The 14,851-nt window shown below is 29.6% G+C and overlaps 2 protein-coding genes across 2 annotated transcripts; both read right to left on the bottom strand.

Moving 5' to 3' along the window:
- Window positions 1-506: 506 nt before the first annotated feature.
- LOC126854552 (arginase, hepatic) lies at window positions 507-2,473 on the bottom strand. Its single transcript, XM_050601419.1, has 7 exons — window positions 2,210-2,473; window positions 1,961-2,033; window positions 1,666-1,871; window positions 1,424-1,587; window positions 1,211-1,326; window positions 1,020-1,142; window positions 507-939 (listed from the first exon to the last, which is right to left on the bottom strand). The coding sequence occupies exons 1-7, from the start codon at window positions 2,372-2,374 to the stop codon at window positions 698-700; spliced, it is 1,089 nt and encodes a 362-aa protein (XP_050457376.1). The 5' UTR covers window positions 2,375-2,473; the 3' UTR covers window positions 507-697.
- Window positions 2,474-2,671: 198 nt separating this feature from the next.
- LOC126854534 (fumarate hydratase, mitochondrial-like) lies at window positions 2,672-5,817 on the bottom strand. Its single transcript, XM_050601396.1, has 7 exons — window positions 5,582-5,817; window positions 4,673-4,810; window positions 4,392-4,592; window positions 3,960-4,242; window positions 3,615-3,877; window positions 3,103-3,492; window positions 2,672-2,985 (listed from the first exon to the last, which is right to left on the bottom strand). The coding sequence occupies exons 1-7, from the start codon at window positions 5,711-5,713 to the stop codon at window positions 2,857-2,859; spliced, it is 1,536 nt and encodes a 511-aa protein (XP_050457353.1). The 5' UTR covers window positions 5,714-5,817; the 3' UTR covers window positions 2,672-2,856.
- Window positions 5,818-14,851: the final 9,034 nt, after the last annotated feature.

Genomic DNA, 14,851 nt, shown 5'->3' with positions numbered 1-14,851 from the left:
AGGTATTCAAATACGTTATACAAAAAATTGAATATGAATACAAATAAAAATGAGAAAAAAAATTTTTTTCAGAATCAAAATAGTTTTTTTTTTTATAGATGATATCAAATCAAATACTTATGAAAATAGCAAGTTTGGGAGGATTCATAACGGCAAGTACAGGTTATGCCTTTCATTATCGCATACAACATGATATTAAAAAAAGTGAGTCTTATAAAGATGCAATAAGTATCTTCTATGCACATAAGAAAGCTGTAACATATCTTGGAGAACCTATAACATTGGGTCGCATTACTTATGGTGATGAACAGAAAATTCTTAAACCAAAAATGAAGTACAAATGGTTTAAAGTTTCACTTACAGGTAGCAATACTAAAGCAAAGTTATATTATGAGGTAATATTAGAACATGGAATTGAAAATAAATATGAGATATCTAAAATTGAAATTACATTTGATAATATACCTGGAAAGATATTTGTAATAAAAGATTGTGAAATAAATGAGTAATGACAAAAAATTATATTAAAAATATAAAATGAATAAAAATATGTAAACATGACTGCAAGAAAATTTAAGTAATTAATTAGTAAGTATTTAATTAATTACTAGATAAAAATTAGTTAAATAATTTTAAAAGAGCAGTTGAATTAAGATATAAAGTCACAAAAATAATTAAAATAGAAGCAAAATATATATTATTGAGATGTCTGTAAAGGCAATGGTATATCAGTAACACCTTTGGGTACTCTTAAACCACGTCTAGTATATCCCAAAGCTGCTTGAATAATATGTATGGCTGCTTCTATAGTAATTTTCACATCTTGCACACTGCCAATTTGTGGATTGACTTCTACTAAATCTATAGCACTCAGTCTGTGTGTTCTATATATTTCTTCCATAAGATTAATCGCTTCTCTAAGAGACAATCCTCCACGAACTACAGTTTGTAAACATTCATAGAGAGAAAAATTAGAATAAGAATTTATTAATAGAAGATACATCAATGCAATTAACTACCTGGAGTTCCAGTGCTGGGTGCTTCGAGAGGATCTAATGCATCTATATCAAAACTAACATGTAAAGATCTCGAGTTATAAGGATCTATCTTATTTAGTGCCATATGTATTACTTCATGAATACCTAAAAACATTAATCTTAGTGTTTTGTACTTTATGCATAATTGATGTATTATTATTTTAAATGCAAACCATAGCGTTCTATATCTTCCATGCCAAAAGCAGTAATACCAAATTTTTCAATTACTAATCTTTCATAACGATCCACGGATCTCAAACCAATATAAGCTACATTTCTGATAGACAACCTAAAAAAACCAATATCTACTAAATTTATTTTCTTTAGTTCAATTTAATTTAAATAACAGATTGAAGTCTAAATATTCAAACACATATTACTCTTACATTGGCATTTGCCAATCCATTCCTGGTAAATATGGCCAATAGTCAGTTAATTCCGAAGTTAACAATGCTACAGGCATTCCATGTACATTACCGCTCTCACTGGTCTTATTAGTATTTAAATCTGCATGGGCATCTACCCATACCACTGCTACATCCTGTTTTTCCTGAAAAAATACATAAGTATTCAAATTAATTAATTATTGGTTTCTTTTCTATTTACAAAAATGTTTGCTATTAAATACCTTTACATGTCCATCGATAGTACCAATACTCAAGCTGTGATCACCACCGATTGTTAGTGCTTGCCTATTATCTCGTAATACTTGTCGAACTTTTTCGGATAAACGACTTGCACAACTTGCTACGTAACCCAAATGTGACATATTATTTACATCACTTATATTATTCTCATCATAGAGTATGTCGCCATAATCTTGCACATCCAACTCTTAAGGAATGAATATAGATTATGTTAATTGTACAAATATATCTGTGTGTACAAAAGATGAATAATATATGTTGTTGATATATATATACCTAATGTTTTTAATTCATATATTAAATTTGCTGCTCTAATTGCATTTGGTCCACGAGCGACTCCTTCTTTTTTCTGTTAAATTCATTGTTTTTATGATATAATTGATGTTTTTTGTTGCTTTTATTAATATTTTGATTCAAGAAATTATATATATATATATATATATATATATATATATATATATATATATAATATAGTAAATCAGGACTGAACGTCGTTTTTTTTACTTATTGTATTTATCTATTTACCTGTCCTTTATCAAATGGTACTCCTATTATACCAACTTTTCCACTATAATAACGAATTTTTTCACTATAATAACTTAATTTATTATAGATTGTGCGTGTTTTAATTAATATATTCATTTCGAGTTTTGTTCTTTCCTTGCTGCAGAGTTGTTTACCAATGTACATAAAAAATTATCTACTCTTTGACCTATAGATTTGATCTGGTATATCATTGAAATGTCGGTATATCATCGAAATTTCAACAGACGGAATTGATACAAGACTGTTAGTATATATAGACAAAATAAATATGGTATATGTGTATAGATAATTTTTATACATATGTGCTATCTTTTTCATCATATTCACATATATAAACCAATATTATAAGATAAATTATATATAATCTACAATATATAATTATAAATTAATTGATTTAAATATGTAATAATTAGATAAATCAGAGAATTCTATAAATATTAATTAAAATCATAATTATTTTTATTAACCTTAATTTGAAGTACACAATATATTACATATAATAAAACAAATATTTTGTTTTGTTAACATGCATTTATTAATATTTCTTTATATCAGATTCTATTGATCGAAATAAGTAATGACAAATAAAATACATGGAGTGTATATTTCCATTAAATATTTTTTAATTATTTTGGACCAAGCATCTGTTCAGGTCTGACCCATTGATCAAACTGTTCTGCTGTTATTCCATGTTTCAATGCAGATTCTTTTAGTGTGAGTTTTTCTTTATGCGCATATTTTGCAATTGTAGCAGCCTACAAAAAACAAAAAATTATAAAAATTACTTACAAATACTAATAATTTCGACACATAGAAACTTAAACATCTCCTCTCTTCATCTTATTTTAAAAGAGATTTAAATATATAGATACCTTATCATAACCAATATATGGATTCAATGCTGTGACAAGCATCAAACTTTCATTCACATTCTTCTGTATATTTTCAATATTGGGAGTAATGCCTACAATACAATTCTTTGCAAATGATGAGCTAGCATCACCTAACAACCTTGCAGATCTCAGAGCATTGGCAACCATGATTGGTTTAAAAACATTAAGTTCGAAATGGCCATTACTACCACTGATACTTATTGCCACATGATTACCCATTACTTGACTGCATACCATAGTCATTGCTTCACATTGTGTAGGATTTACTTTTCCAGGCATAATAGAACTTCCAGGTTCGTTTTCTGGAAGAGATAATTCCCCTAAACCGCATCTAGGTCCACTTCCAAGAAATCTAATATCATTTGCGATCTATGCAAATTTTACATGAAAGAAATATCAATAAAATAAAATGAAATATGTTTTTATAATACTAGTATATATATATATATATATATATATATATATATATATATATATATATATATATACACCTTCATAAGAGAAACAGCCACTGTATTAAAAGCACCATGTACTTCAACAATGGCATCATGTGCAGCCAGAGCTTCAAATTTATTTGGAGCAGGGACAAATGGTAAACCAGTGAATTCTGCAACTTTTGCAACTATTTTTTCTACAGCGTCCTTTCGCGCATTTAATCCGGTTCCGACTGCTGTGCCACCAAGAGCTAATTGATATAATCTTGGAAGTGTAGCCTTCACTCTTTCAATACCATATTTAACCTGTGTGGTATATCCTGTATAAGATAATATAGATATTTTAATGTATATGTTTTATAAGTTATTTTATAAGTAACCAAAAAAGAAAAAAATATATGCCTGAAAATTCTTGACCCAATGTTAATGGAACTGCATCTTGGAAATGTGTTCTACCAATTTTAATAATATCTTTCCATTCTTCCACCTTTTCATTTAATGCTTTGTGCAATTTTTCCAAGCCTGGGATTAACACTTTATGAATTTCTAAAGCAATAGCTACGTGCATAGCTGATGGAAATGTATCATTGCTACTTTGTGACATATTTACATGATCATTTGGATGCACAGGATTTTTTGAACCAAGTTTTCCACCAAGTATTTCAATTGCACGATTAGCAATGACCTAAACATTTTAAATCATTTTTAATAATGAAAGAGATATTATAAATTATGATTCATTTATTACTAATTAGAATTTAATATAATGTTGAAACTTATATATAAATACACACACACACACACACGTGTGTATGTGTATGTATATAATTTAACCTCATTGACATTCATGTGAGTTTGTGTGCCAGATCCAGTTTGCCAAATAATTAAAGGAAAATGATCATCGTATAATTTTCCACTTATTACATCATCTGCAGCTCTACTAATAGCATCAGCAATTTTAGGATCCAGACCATAATCTTTATTTATTTCCGCAGCAGCTTTTTTTAATATGCCTAAAGCAACTATTACACCATACTGAAAAGATAATTCATTGATTATTTAAAAAAAAAAGAAGCTGAAAAATAAATTTGGCAAATGTATAGCATCATTCTTACAGGCATACGTTCAAATGTATCACCAATTGGAAAATTCATTAATGCCCGAAGAGTTTGTGCACCATAATACTTGTTCTTTGGGACTTTTAATTCTCCAAATGTATCTCTTTCTATTCTGTAATCTATGTCTCCTTGTTCCTGCACAAAATATATGAATTCATATTTCTAACATTAAAATATACATACACAATTATATAAACATATACATTGACATTAATAATTATATAATAATCATACAAGCATTTCACTATTATTTAAATAAATTATTAACTATATAGAAGTTATAAATATATATAGTAGATATATATATAGTAGATATAAAATATAGAATATAAAATATAGTATGTATATAAAAGATATACAATAAATATATATAGGAGATAATTTATAATATAGTGTGTGTGCTAGCGATGTGTGCGTGTGTGTATGTGTATGTATATATATATAATTGGTAATATATTGATAGAAAATGTAGAAGGCTGAATGAAAAAAATCTGTTAATTTTACAAAATGACAAATAAAGGTGTGGATATTATTTGTATATACATATAAGCCACTAAACTCTAAACAGTTTGTTTTTATAATTAATTAATTTTCTCCTTTTATAAAATAGGATAACTATTATATATTTTAATCAAACATTTTTAACCAAAATAATATAAGTCAAATAATTATATTATATATAAGAAACATTAAGAATATTAGTTACTTATATATATATAAAACTAAGATGTTATGTAAAACTGACAATGAATCACACATCATAAATAAATGTTAAAAAATTTAGAAAAATAATTCTTTAATTTTTCCTAATGGTAAAAAAATGAATTGCAGATTTTCCTTTTTTTCATAAAAAATATCTCACTATATATATCAAATTAAAATTTTCACATCAAAATAGATCTATACCTTATCGTTCATTGTAATTGTTGATGTGGATATGTGGAATTTTAATGGTGAATAACTTTTAATGGTGACCAATTTTTTCAATTGGCGCAAGTTGTGATTAGACAGACGGTACTTTAATATGTTGAATGTCATTTTTTTCAACAATTCCAGCAATCTGTTTTGTAGATAATATCAAGATATCAAGAATCTTAAAATAGAGAAAAACTTAAGAGCGGCTATACGCCAGCATTTTTGATCAATGAACTTTATAACCATAGACATAATATCTAGATAGATGCTGAGGAGTGAGAATAAAACATATATGCATATATATAATATTACAATATTGCTAGTCGTATCTTCCCAATAAGCGGCATTAAGGCCATTGCACGTTAAAAAATTTTAGTCGTAATCATAAGGCTGTAAGAAAATTGACCAATCACAATTGTTACGTCTCAGCGACGCTCTTTCTCTCTCTATACCTCAGTTAGTGAGAAAAAGATTGCTCTCTACTTTTATAGGGCAACCTGCTTCCACCGGCTATACCCCAGGGACGCCGAGAGCTAGGACTAATCTAGTGGATCTAGGGGAATGATGTAGCGCGGAACTATTTGGTTACTAGGAAGTTTCATTAGGTATTTTAGGGATATGGACGCAACTAGGTATACGTAATTCGAAGGTTAATCAGATTTAAAGAATGGACCTTTAATATTATAATAAAAGAAAGATATCGATTATGGTTGCGTTTTAGCGGCAAGTCCGCTTGTATTGCGGGTTCACCATATGCAAGGGGCTTGTTACTTAAGATATATATATATATATATTAATTAGAAACCGTAAGAGTTAGAGAATTAAGATTTGAAAAGGAACATCATGATAGAAATTAAGGATAGTTAACAAATTGTGGACACTAAATAATAGAGAGTTAGTTAGATCGAATTAATTTATTATGAGAATTGTCTAAAGGATAAGGTCTTTTATTTAATATCAATACTTGATTATATTATGACTCTAAATTTCTGATAGAAAGGGAAGGTTTAGAAAAGAGGTCGAATGTCGCCAGGAGCACCGTAATAAGCGCTCGGCAACGATGGAATTTTAGGGAGAATGTGTAATGTCGCCAGGGCACCGTAATTAGCACTCGGCAACTAGGTTCAAGGATTGGGTTGTGTTCAGAAAATTAGATAATAAATTTGATTATAATTTAATCTCCTGTTGTCATTTCTTGTGGGAGATTTTTAAATTGATAGGAAACGCCGCCAGGGCACCTCGATCAGCGCTCGGCAAATAGGTCTAAGGGTTATATAAAGAATTCAAGAAGAAAGGAGGAAGTCGCCAGGGGCACCATAAGCGCTCGGCAACGAGGTCAAAATTTAGGAAAAAGGGAGTCGCCAGGGGCACCATAAGCGCTCGGCAACGAGGTTTAAGGATTATATTCGGAATTTAGGAAGAAAGGAGGGAGTCGCCAGGGGCACCATAAGCGCTCGGCAACGATGGATTTTCGGGAAAAAGAGCAAAGTGTTGCAAGATTAAGTCAGGTTCAAATGACAACAGTAGTATATATTTTGCATGGAATTTATAAATCTTACTTAGTATTGATATTAGGATGTGTTTTAAATAATAGTAGGATAATAGATTAAAGTTGACTGACTGGAAACTGTCAGCCACATGCTAATGCTTGACAGAGGATTTCTTATTATTTAGAGGATGAAAAGATAATTAATTGATATTAGGGGTTGTCAGTTAATTCAAATAAAGTTTCTAATATTTATGGAAAGATGGGATTTATAGTAATTGTAAGTACTTACAGTGATGTGGCAGAAAAATCTTTCCTTCTGTTCAAGTTCTGGTCGTACCTTGTTAAGCCCTTCTCTCGTCCTTTAAGACCTCGGTCGTGGATGAAGTAGGCCGGATAAAAGTACACAGATGTATGCACAAAGTTCTTTATTATTTCTTTAATTTTACACAACTTAACACTGAATCGACAATTATATTAATCGAAATGGAATAGTGAATAGTACGCGAACAATGAAAGAATAATACGGAGCAAATACTTGTACGAAATAGTAAGGAAATAGTATTGAATAATGTTAGCTAAGAATAAATGATTCGAATGCTTGAAGATCTCTTAATTGACTGACCGAACTGAATGTAATGCTATGACTGAATGAACGTAATGCTCTAAATTGACTGCCCCGATTTGACTGCAATGAACGTAATGCTCTGAATTGACTGCCCCGATTTGACTGCTCCGATTTGACTGCAATGAACGTAATGCTCTGAATTGACTGCCCCGATTTGACTGCTCCGAAGGTTCGAAATCGCCGGCTTATATACTGTCGAAACAAAGGGTCTTCGGGCCGTGCGCAGCACACGCGTCGCGCTCTGGAAGATTCTTAGAATGATTCAGTGAAGGACTTCTGAGAAGAAAGATTTTTAACAACAATTCTTCTGAGAATTGTCGATCGATATGTTTATCTGACTATTGAGTTTCGGCGCTCGTGGTCATAGCCGTCGCATGTCCGTTCGACTTATCGCTCGCAATATCAGGTTTCACTAACATGAGGCCTCTTATGCGCATTCTCTTCTTAAGCTTAGTTAATATTTTATAATATAAAATCCTTAATAATATGGTTAATATTTATGCTTATTAATTTATGGAATCATTTGTTCTATTTATTTCAGTTCTGATAATAAGTTGGCAATTTAAATAAAGTTATGGCATTCTATAGTTTATTAAAAATATAGATATTTTAGATAACTTATATGTATTATATGTAATATATATATAATTTATGATTCCATAGAATATAAGCCTCTTAAATTTATATTTATGGTCGCTTGATCGATACTACAATAAAGCATATTAATTTTATTAAAATCATTTCTTTATGGAAGCATTCACGCATTATATAATAACTTGTTTTAATTAATATGATTTTAATTATTTATAAAGTATAATTGTATTGGATATAGTATTGAAAGTTTTATATGTGATGTTTTGGATAAAATAATTATAAATATTCAATAAATTATAGTCAACAAATTATTATTATATACGTTTTATGATTCCATAAAGTACGGCGCATTTATTCCTCAATTTAAGAGTGAGTAATTATTATATATATTTGTCTGTATGATTAAGTATTAAAATCTTAAAAGTTAGATATTAGTATCGATATTATCGAGTATGAAACTCGCTCGAAAGTTCGTTCTTAAAGTAATCAGCAGGTTAGTTCTAGAAAGTCACTGCTGTACAACTAGCTAGTTCTAAATAATGCTTCCTGATTCGTCAATCCAAGGAATTCTCAATTCCTTGCGCCATCGATTATTATTACTAAAAGGATTAAAATATATTCAGGTTTTAGGCTAAATAACCATATGGAACTAAAATAATAAGCGATTAATGAAATTAGTTAACAATTAAAATAAAAGCAAATGGATTACATAATTATTCTATAGGTATTTTGTAGGGATAAAAACGGTACTTAATTACTAGCTAAAATATAGTTTTTAAAATTGGCAGGACGTTACACAATCAAACATTCTAAAACATAATAAGAATGTTGTACTGTGATTGATTGATTTACTTACGGCTTTACAATTACGACTAAAATTTTTTAATATGGCCTTTAGCGAAAACATTACGGTGCAGATGTGTATCAACCTCTCGCTTCCACAATTTGTGTACTTGACGCAATGCGCATGCGAATTTTGTTGAGCCGATAGTATTAAGCGGGGAGCACACACTTTTGCATAAGCTCATAACAATAAACATAAGGAAATTGATTGGTTCATTTTCTTATGCATACATTTGTGGACCAATCAATTTCTTTATGTTTATGGTTATGCGCTTATGCAAAAGTGTGTGCTCCCCGCTTTACATATATGGCCTCTACGTATGCCAGCCTATACACAATGCGTCAAGTACATGGTTGTGGAAGCGAGAGGTTGATATACGTCCGCACCGTAATGTTTTCGCTCGCGTAGAGCTTTGACTAGCAATATAATAGTATTACATATATGAGTTTAGTGCAACACGAATTCAGAATAAATCGACCGAATTCATTATTAGAAAAATATGTCCGAAGGAAGTAAGAAAGAAAATCATAGTTGCCATTGTCTCGTGAGTAACTGCTCGAAAGTGCGCATGCTCATCATTTACTGACGCATACAAGCATCGTGTTTGTATATACATACCTCCACAAATCAATCATGTATATGTTTTTTCTTTTTAATGAATAAATCATGAAAAAATCAGAGAATTAATAAATAAATAAATAAATGACGAAATGCATGAGTCAAGAAAGAAATAAAAATAAATAAACAAGTTAAAATAAATAAATAACAAAATCGGTTAATGGATAAATAAATAAATCGAGTAAAAAAGATTAATGAATAAATGTAATGTACAAATAATTGAAAAAAACAAATAAATAAAAAATAAATTAATATTTAGGGATTTAGCAATCGATGCATAAATAAATATATTATATATTTATATTATATATTATATATGCACATATGTAATACTACTATATTGCTAGTCAAAGCCCAATGAGAGTGAAAATATTATGGTGCGGACGTGTATCTCTCGCTTCCACAACCACCTACTTGATGCAATGCGCATGCGCTGGCATACGTAGAGGCCATATATGTAATATCGGCTCAACAAAATTCGCGCATGCGTATTGCGTCAAGTACGCAAATTGTGGAAGCGAAAGGTTGATATACATCTGCACCGTAATGTTTTCGCTAACGCCGCTTATTGGGAAGATACGTGACTGGCAATATAGTAATATTACATATATGGGATAACAGTACGTGGAAAAAAATAAACTTCCCACACAGAAGAGAATACCGAATAGATATCTAGTGAATATCTGCATATCTATTTTATATCCATGTCTATTATGGATAACTAGTAGACATCTAATAGATGAATAAAATATCTATATCTCTCAAATAACTAGCGAGGATATCTAATGGATGTGCACACATTATCCATATATCCATATCCACCAAGAAGCTATCAAAAATATTTATTAAATATTCACGTGTTATCCACATATCCATGTCCACCAAAAAGCTACTAAAGATATTTATGTGTTATCTATATATGTAATTCATCTCCGTAAAATGTTTACCGGAGATATTTTATGAACATCTATATATTAATTAGAAATTCACATTTGAATAATTATTTGAATCTTTTTTATACATAATTAATGTTATATCTATTATGTTATATCAATATTTTACATAGTATTATAATACGTACGTAATACTAATACGTTTATCTTATTTTTTGATATTTTTTGGCACATCACCATTTTGCCATATTATATCGATCATAATGCGTTTACACGTAGCGCTATAATATTTGTTCAATTACGCAATGAACGTTAAATGTTCTTTTGGTTCTTTTTCGCTCATCATCCCAAGAAAGCAAAAGAACATCTTTTTAGATTAGCTCGTATACTTTTATAACATGCATGCAAGTCCCGATGGTTGCGCGTGTCGCGGCTACTTCGCCGTTGATTGGCCATTTTTCAATTCATAGTGCTCTTGACTGCGAAATGTTTTATTACGCGCATATGATCTACCACGCGATTGGCTAATTGGAGATCGCGTGAGCTGCCGAGTAAAGCCGGTGAAACCGATGAGGAAGGCATCAAGGCTATTGTTTTTCGAGACACGTACCGTGAAACCGTGATCGATTCCAGTGATTATCGTATTCATGAAAATCATATTTATGCATCGTACATCGTTTGGCGCTTTTTTCCGCACGTATTTCTGTAAGCATATTTTCTTTTTCTCTAATTACCTTGTAAGATACATTCAAAAATCGTTGATGCATAATATGTTTGATATATCTATTTTAAGAGTTGAATATATTTTAATTATTTGTATATTTTGTTGCAGTGCATCAGTTTCAATAGTCAGAGAGACGTGTATTAGATTTCATTTTGATGTCGGGATTTGTCAGGTATGTCTTTCATATGTTCTTATTTGTATAATTAAATATCTTCTCGCAATCTTGTTTTTTCAATTATAAAAAGCTTGCCTTATATACGTTTGTCTTGTTATCCTTCTTTTATCTTTATCTATAACAAATGGCGATTATAAAGTTATATTTTGATTTGCGTCAGTTTTCATTGAAAAATATTCTCATTGTGTTACATTAGCTGTGGCTTTGAATCGAATAACTATTATGTTAGTTATTAATATAATTTAAGAGTTGCATATATATTTTAATTAAATTAAACTCAATTAAACATACGTTTTACTGTCATACACTAAATGTTTTTTAAGAAAATTGTTTTATTAATTTTTTTACATGTTTTGGTGATAAAATTTTGGAGCACAGTAAAAACACGATCGGTTTTAAAAATCTTGTTTTCATTTTTAATTTTATTTATACTACGAACTGTATCTTGAATGCATACCAGTTTCTTTATATCAAATTCTATTTAAAATTATTACAAATTTATACAGTTACAGAATTTTTTAAATTACAGTTATGAAATTAGTAATGTTATTAACGTGAAAAGATATTCTATTGGTTTATATTTATAACTGCTTGTTACAAAAACTTTGATTGATTTTGATTCTGTTGACAACATTGGTAAATTAGCTACTTTGTTTAGAAAATAAAAGTGATTGAGTTATTTATCTGAAAGTAAGGAGAATATAGATTAAATACTTGCTGTATATACACTTGAGATAAACTTAAAATTAAAGTAGTTTTCTCAAACTACACTATTGTATTAATGCCGATATATTGTTATGTATTAACTATTGCTAACTATTGCTAACTATTGCTAACTATTGCGAAGTATTGCTGTGTATTGCTAGAATATTGCTAACATATTGCTAGCGTATTGCTAATATCTATTTTATTGCAATTGTTACTGTTTTGCTGCAATATATTTCTGATGAAATGATTGCCACAGTGGTTTACTCTTAATAACATGAAAACTTATTTTATGAACGTTATTTTATGGAACTTCAATTTTTGATCTGATGGTAAAATTTGTTTAGAGTTGTTCGAGATCACGTTTAAAACTTGCATTAAACGACACATCTAATTTTAAAGGGGATTTGTGACATGGGCTTGAAATAATTACAATTCTATTTCGGTTAACATATCACATTATTTATTCTTTCAAAGAAAAAAAGCAAGTTTAACCAATATTATTAAATCTTAACGTTTTCTGCCGCGAACAAAGCCCATGTCACAAACAAGTTTAATGACAAAACGCGCAAACAACTTCGACAGTTAGTCGCTCGATAAGGCAAACGGCACGCGCGATACCGTGACGTATGCGATGATGTAAGGGCCACCTATCGGGCGCGGTAATTTTCGTCTCGCGCTAGCACTTCGCGTGGCAGCTAATAAAGTTCGGCGCCTTTTCCGAATTTAAACAAATTAAAATTATTGACAGCGAGCGAGAAAAGATAGACTATAAAAGGTCCCGTTCTCGAAGAGCGGGCGCACTCACTTCTTACGCGCAGTTACACCGCATAGTTAAACCGCTTTTCGATACACCGCATTATACGACTGCTATTCTCTCTATCTTGTTAAACCGCTTACGACGACCGCTTTTTCTCTGTACATTTTCTTATCACACGACCGCTTTTCTTTTCGGATCACTCTTTGCTTAACGGATTAATTTTGTGAATAGTTGTATCAAATTATTTATTATAATTAAAGGGGGTGAAGTTGGCACCCCTATGTTACGATACCATAGTTTTGTTAAGAGTTCTGAATTATTTAGAACAAAAGAAAGAGTTCTTGATAATTTTTATAAAGAGTTCTGTCCATTATAACAATAAAAGCAGAGTTTGAAAAATAGGGGTGCCAACTTCACGTTTTTAGAAATATCAAAATTAAATAGTTCTGAGCATAGTTCTGTTTTTTTTGAATAGTTATATAGTTCCTAATACTTTTTTGCAAGAGTTCTGCAGTTTTTAGTTTTAAAAATTGACTTCAAACATCAGAGATATATTTTCAAAATTTCGAGTTCTGATCAAAAATATCGAAGTTCTGAATTATATTCGATAAAACAAATATAATCGCGAAAACCCCATGGTCTTAGCTATTATAGTTACCGAAATACCGATTTTTTTAAATTAATATACTTTTGTAAAAAATTTTGGAAATCTCGAGTTCCGACCGAAAACATCAGAGTTCTAAATTACATTCGATAAGACAAATATAATCGTGAAAACCACATGATCTTAGCTATTATAGTTACCGAAATATCGATTTTTTAAAATTAATATACTTTTGTAAAAAAATTTTGGAAATCTCGAGTTCCGACCGAAAACAGCAGAGTTCTAAATTACATTCGATAAGACAAATATAATCGTGAAAACCGCATGATCTTAGCTATTATAGTTACCAAAATATCGATTTTTTAAAATTAATATACTTTTATAAAAAAATTTGAAAATTACGAGTTCTGATCAAAAACGTCGGAGTTCTAAATTACATTCGATAAGACAAGTATAATCGCGAAAACCACATGATCTTAGCTATTATAGTTACCAAAATATCAATTTTTTAATATTAATACACTTTTATAAAAAAATTTTAAAAATCACGAGTTCTGACTGAAAACAATAAAATTCTAAATTACATTTAATAAGATAAGTATAATCGCGAAAACCGCATGGTCTTAATTATTATAATTGTCAAGATAGCGATTTTTTAAAATTAATATATTTTAACGAAAAATTGTAGTAAATACAAGTTCTAGTAAGAAATCTTAGAATTCCGAACTATATTCGATAAAACAAGAAAGAAAAAAAGTACAGATTTTATAACTCTATTATTTTATTATAACATAGTTTCTTAGATATCGCGTTTTAACTATACTTTATATACAATATGTATATTGAAAATTTCTATTTCTGATAAAAAATAATAGAGTTTCGAATCAATGTTGGATGAATCAGGAAAAACAATAAGAAATATATAATTTTTAATTTGTACAAATAAAAAAATTTTATTTATTTTGTATGTAAATTATCGTGTGTGGTACAACAATTTTTTGAGGTGGAATATAATTTTTTTTTTTTAGGCCATCGTATTCGTACCACGACAAACCTGTATATGCTATAGCCGTGTAATGACCTATCGTATCAAAAGATTTAGTTGGGTTTCCTTTATAATCTATTATTCCGCAAACTGTATAGATTTTTTCTCCAAGTTTAATAATTTTAGTAAAACTTTCAAGCGTTACGTTTTTTTACATTCAACATTATAATTTGAATCTGAAATTA

This window comes from Cataglyphis hispanica, chromosome 1 (assembly GCF_021464435.1).
Source record: "Cataglyphis hispanica isolate Lineage 1 chromosome 1, ULB_Chis1_1.0, whole genome shotgun sequence".
NCBI lineage: Eukaryota > Metazoa > Arthropoda > Insecta > Hymenoptera > Formicidae > Cataglyphis > Cataglyphis hispanica.
This window is presented reverse-complemented; position numbering and strand designations above follow the sequence as displayed.

Excerpts from the sequence above, each read along its gene's own strand:
- LOC126854552 (XM_050601419.1), bottom strand. The coding sequence starts at position 2,374 with ATGTACATTGGTAAACAACTCTGCAGCAAGGAAAGAACAAAACTCGAA. Across the intron at positions 1,872-1,960 it reads ATATGAATTAAAAACATTAG|AGTTGGATGTGCAAGATTAT; the intron begins GTATATATATAT and ends TCATTCCTTAAG. Across the intron at positions 1,327-1,423 it reads ATGGATTGGCAAATGCCAAT|GTTGTCTATCAGAAATGTAG; the intron begins GTAAGAGTAATA and ends TGGTTTTTTTAG.
- LOC126854534 (XM_050601396.1), bottom strand. The coding sequence starts at position 5,713 with ATGACATTCAACATATTAAAGTACCGTCTGTCTAATCACAACTTGCGC. Across the intron at positions 4,811-5,581 it reads CAATTACAATGAACGATAAG|GAACAAGGAGACATAGATTA; the intron begins GTATAGATCTAT and ends TATTTTGTGCAG. Across the intron at positions 4,593-4,672 it reads ATACATTTGAACGTATGCCT|TATGGTGTAATAGTTGCTTT; the intron begins GTAAGAATGATG and ends TTATCTTTTCAG.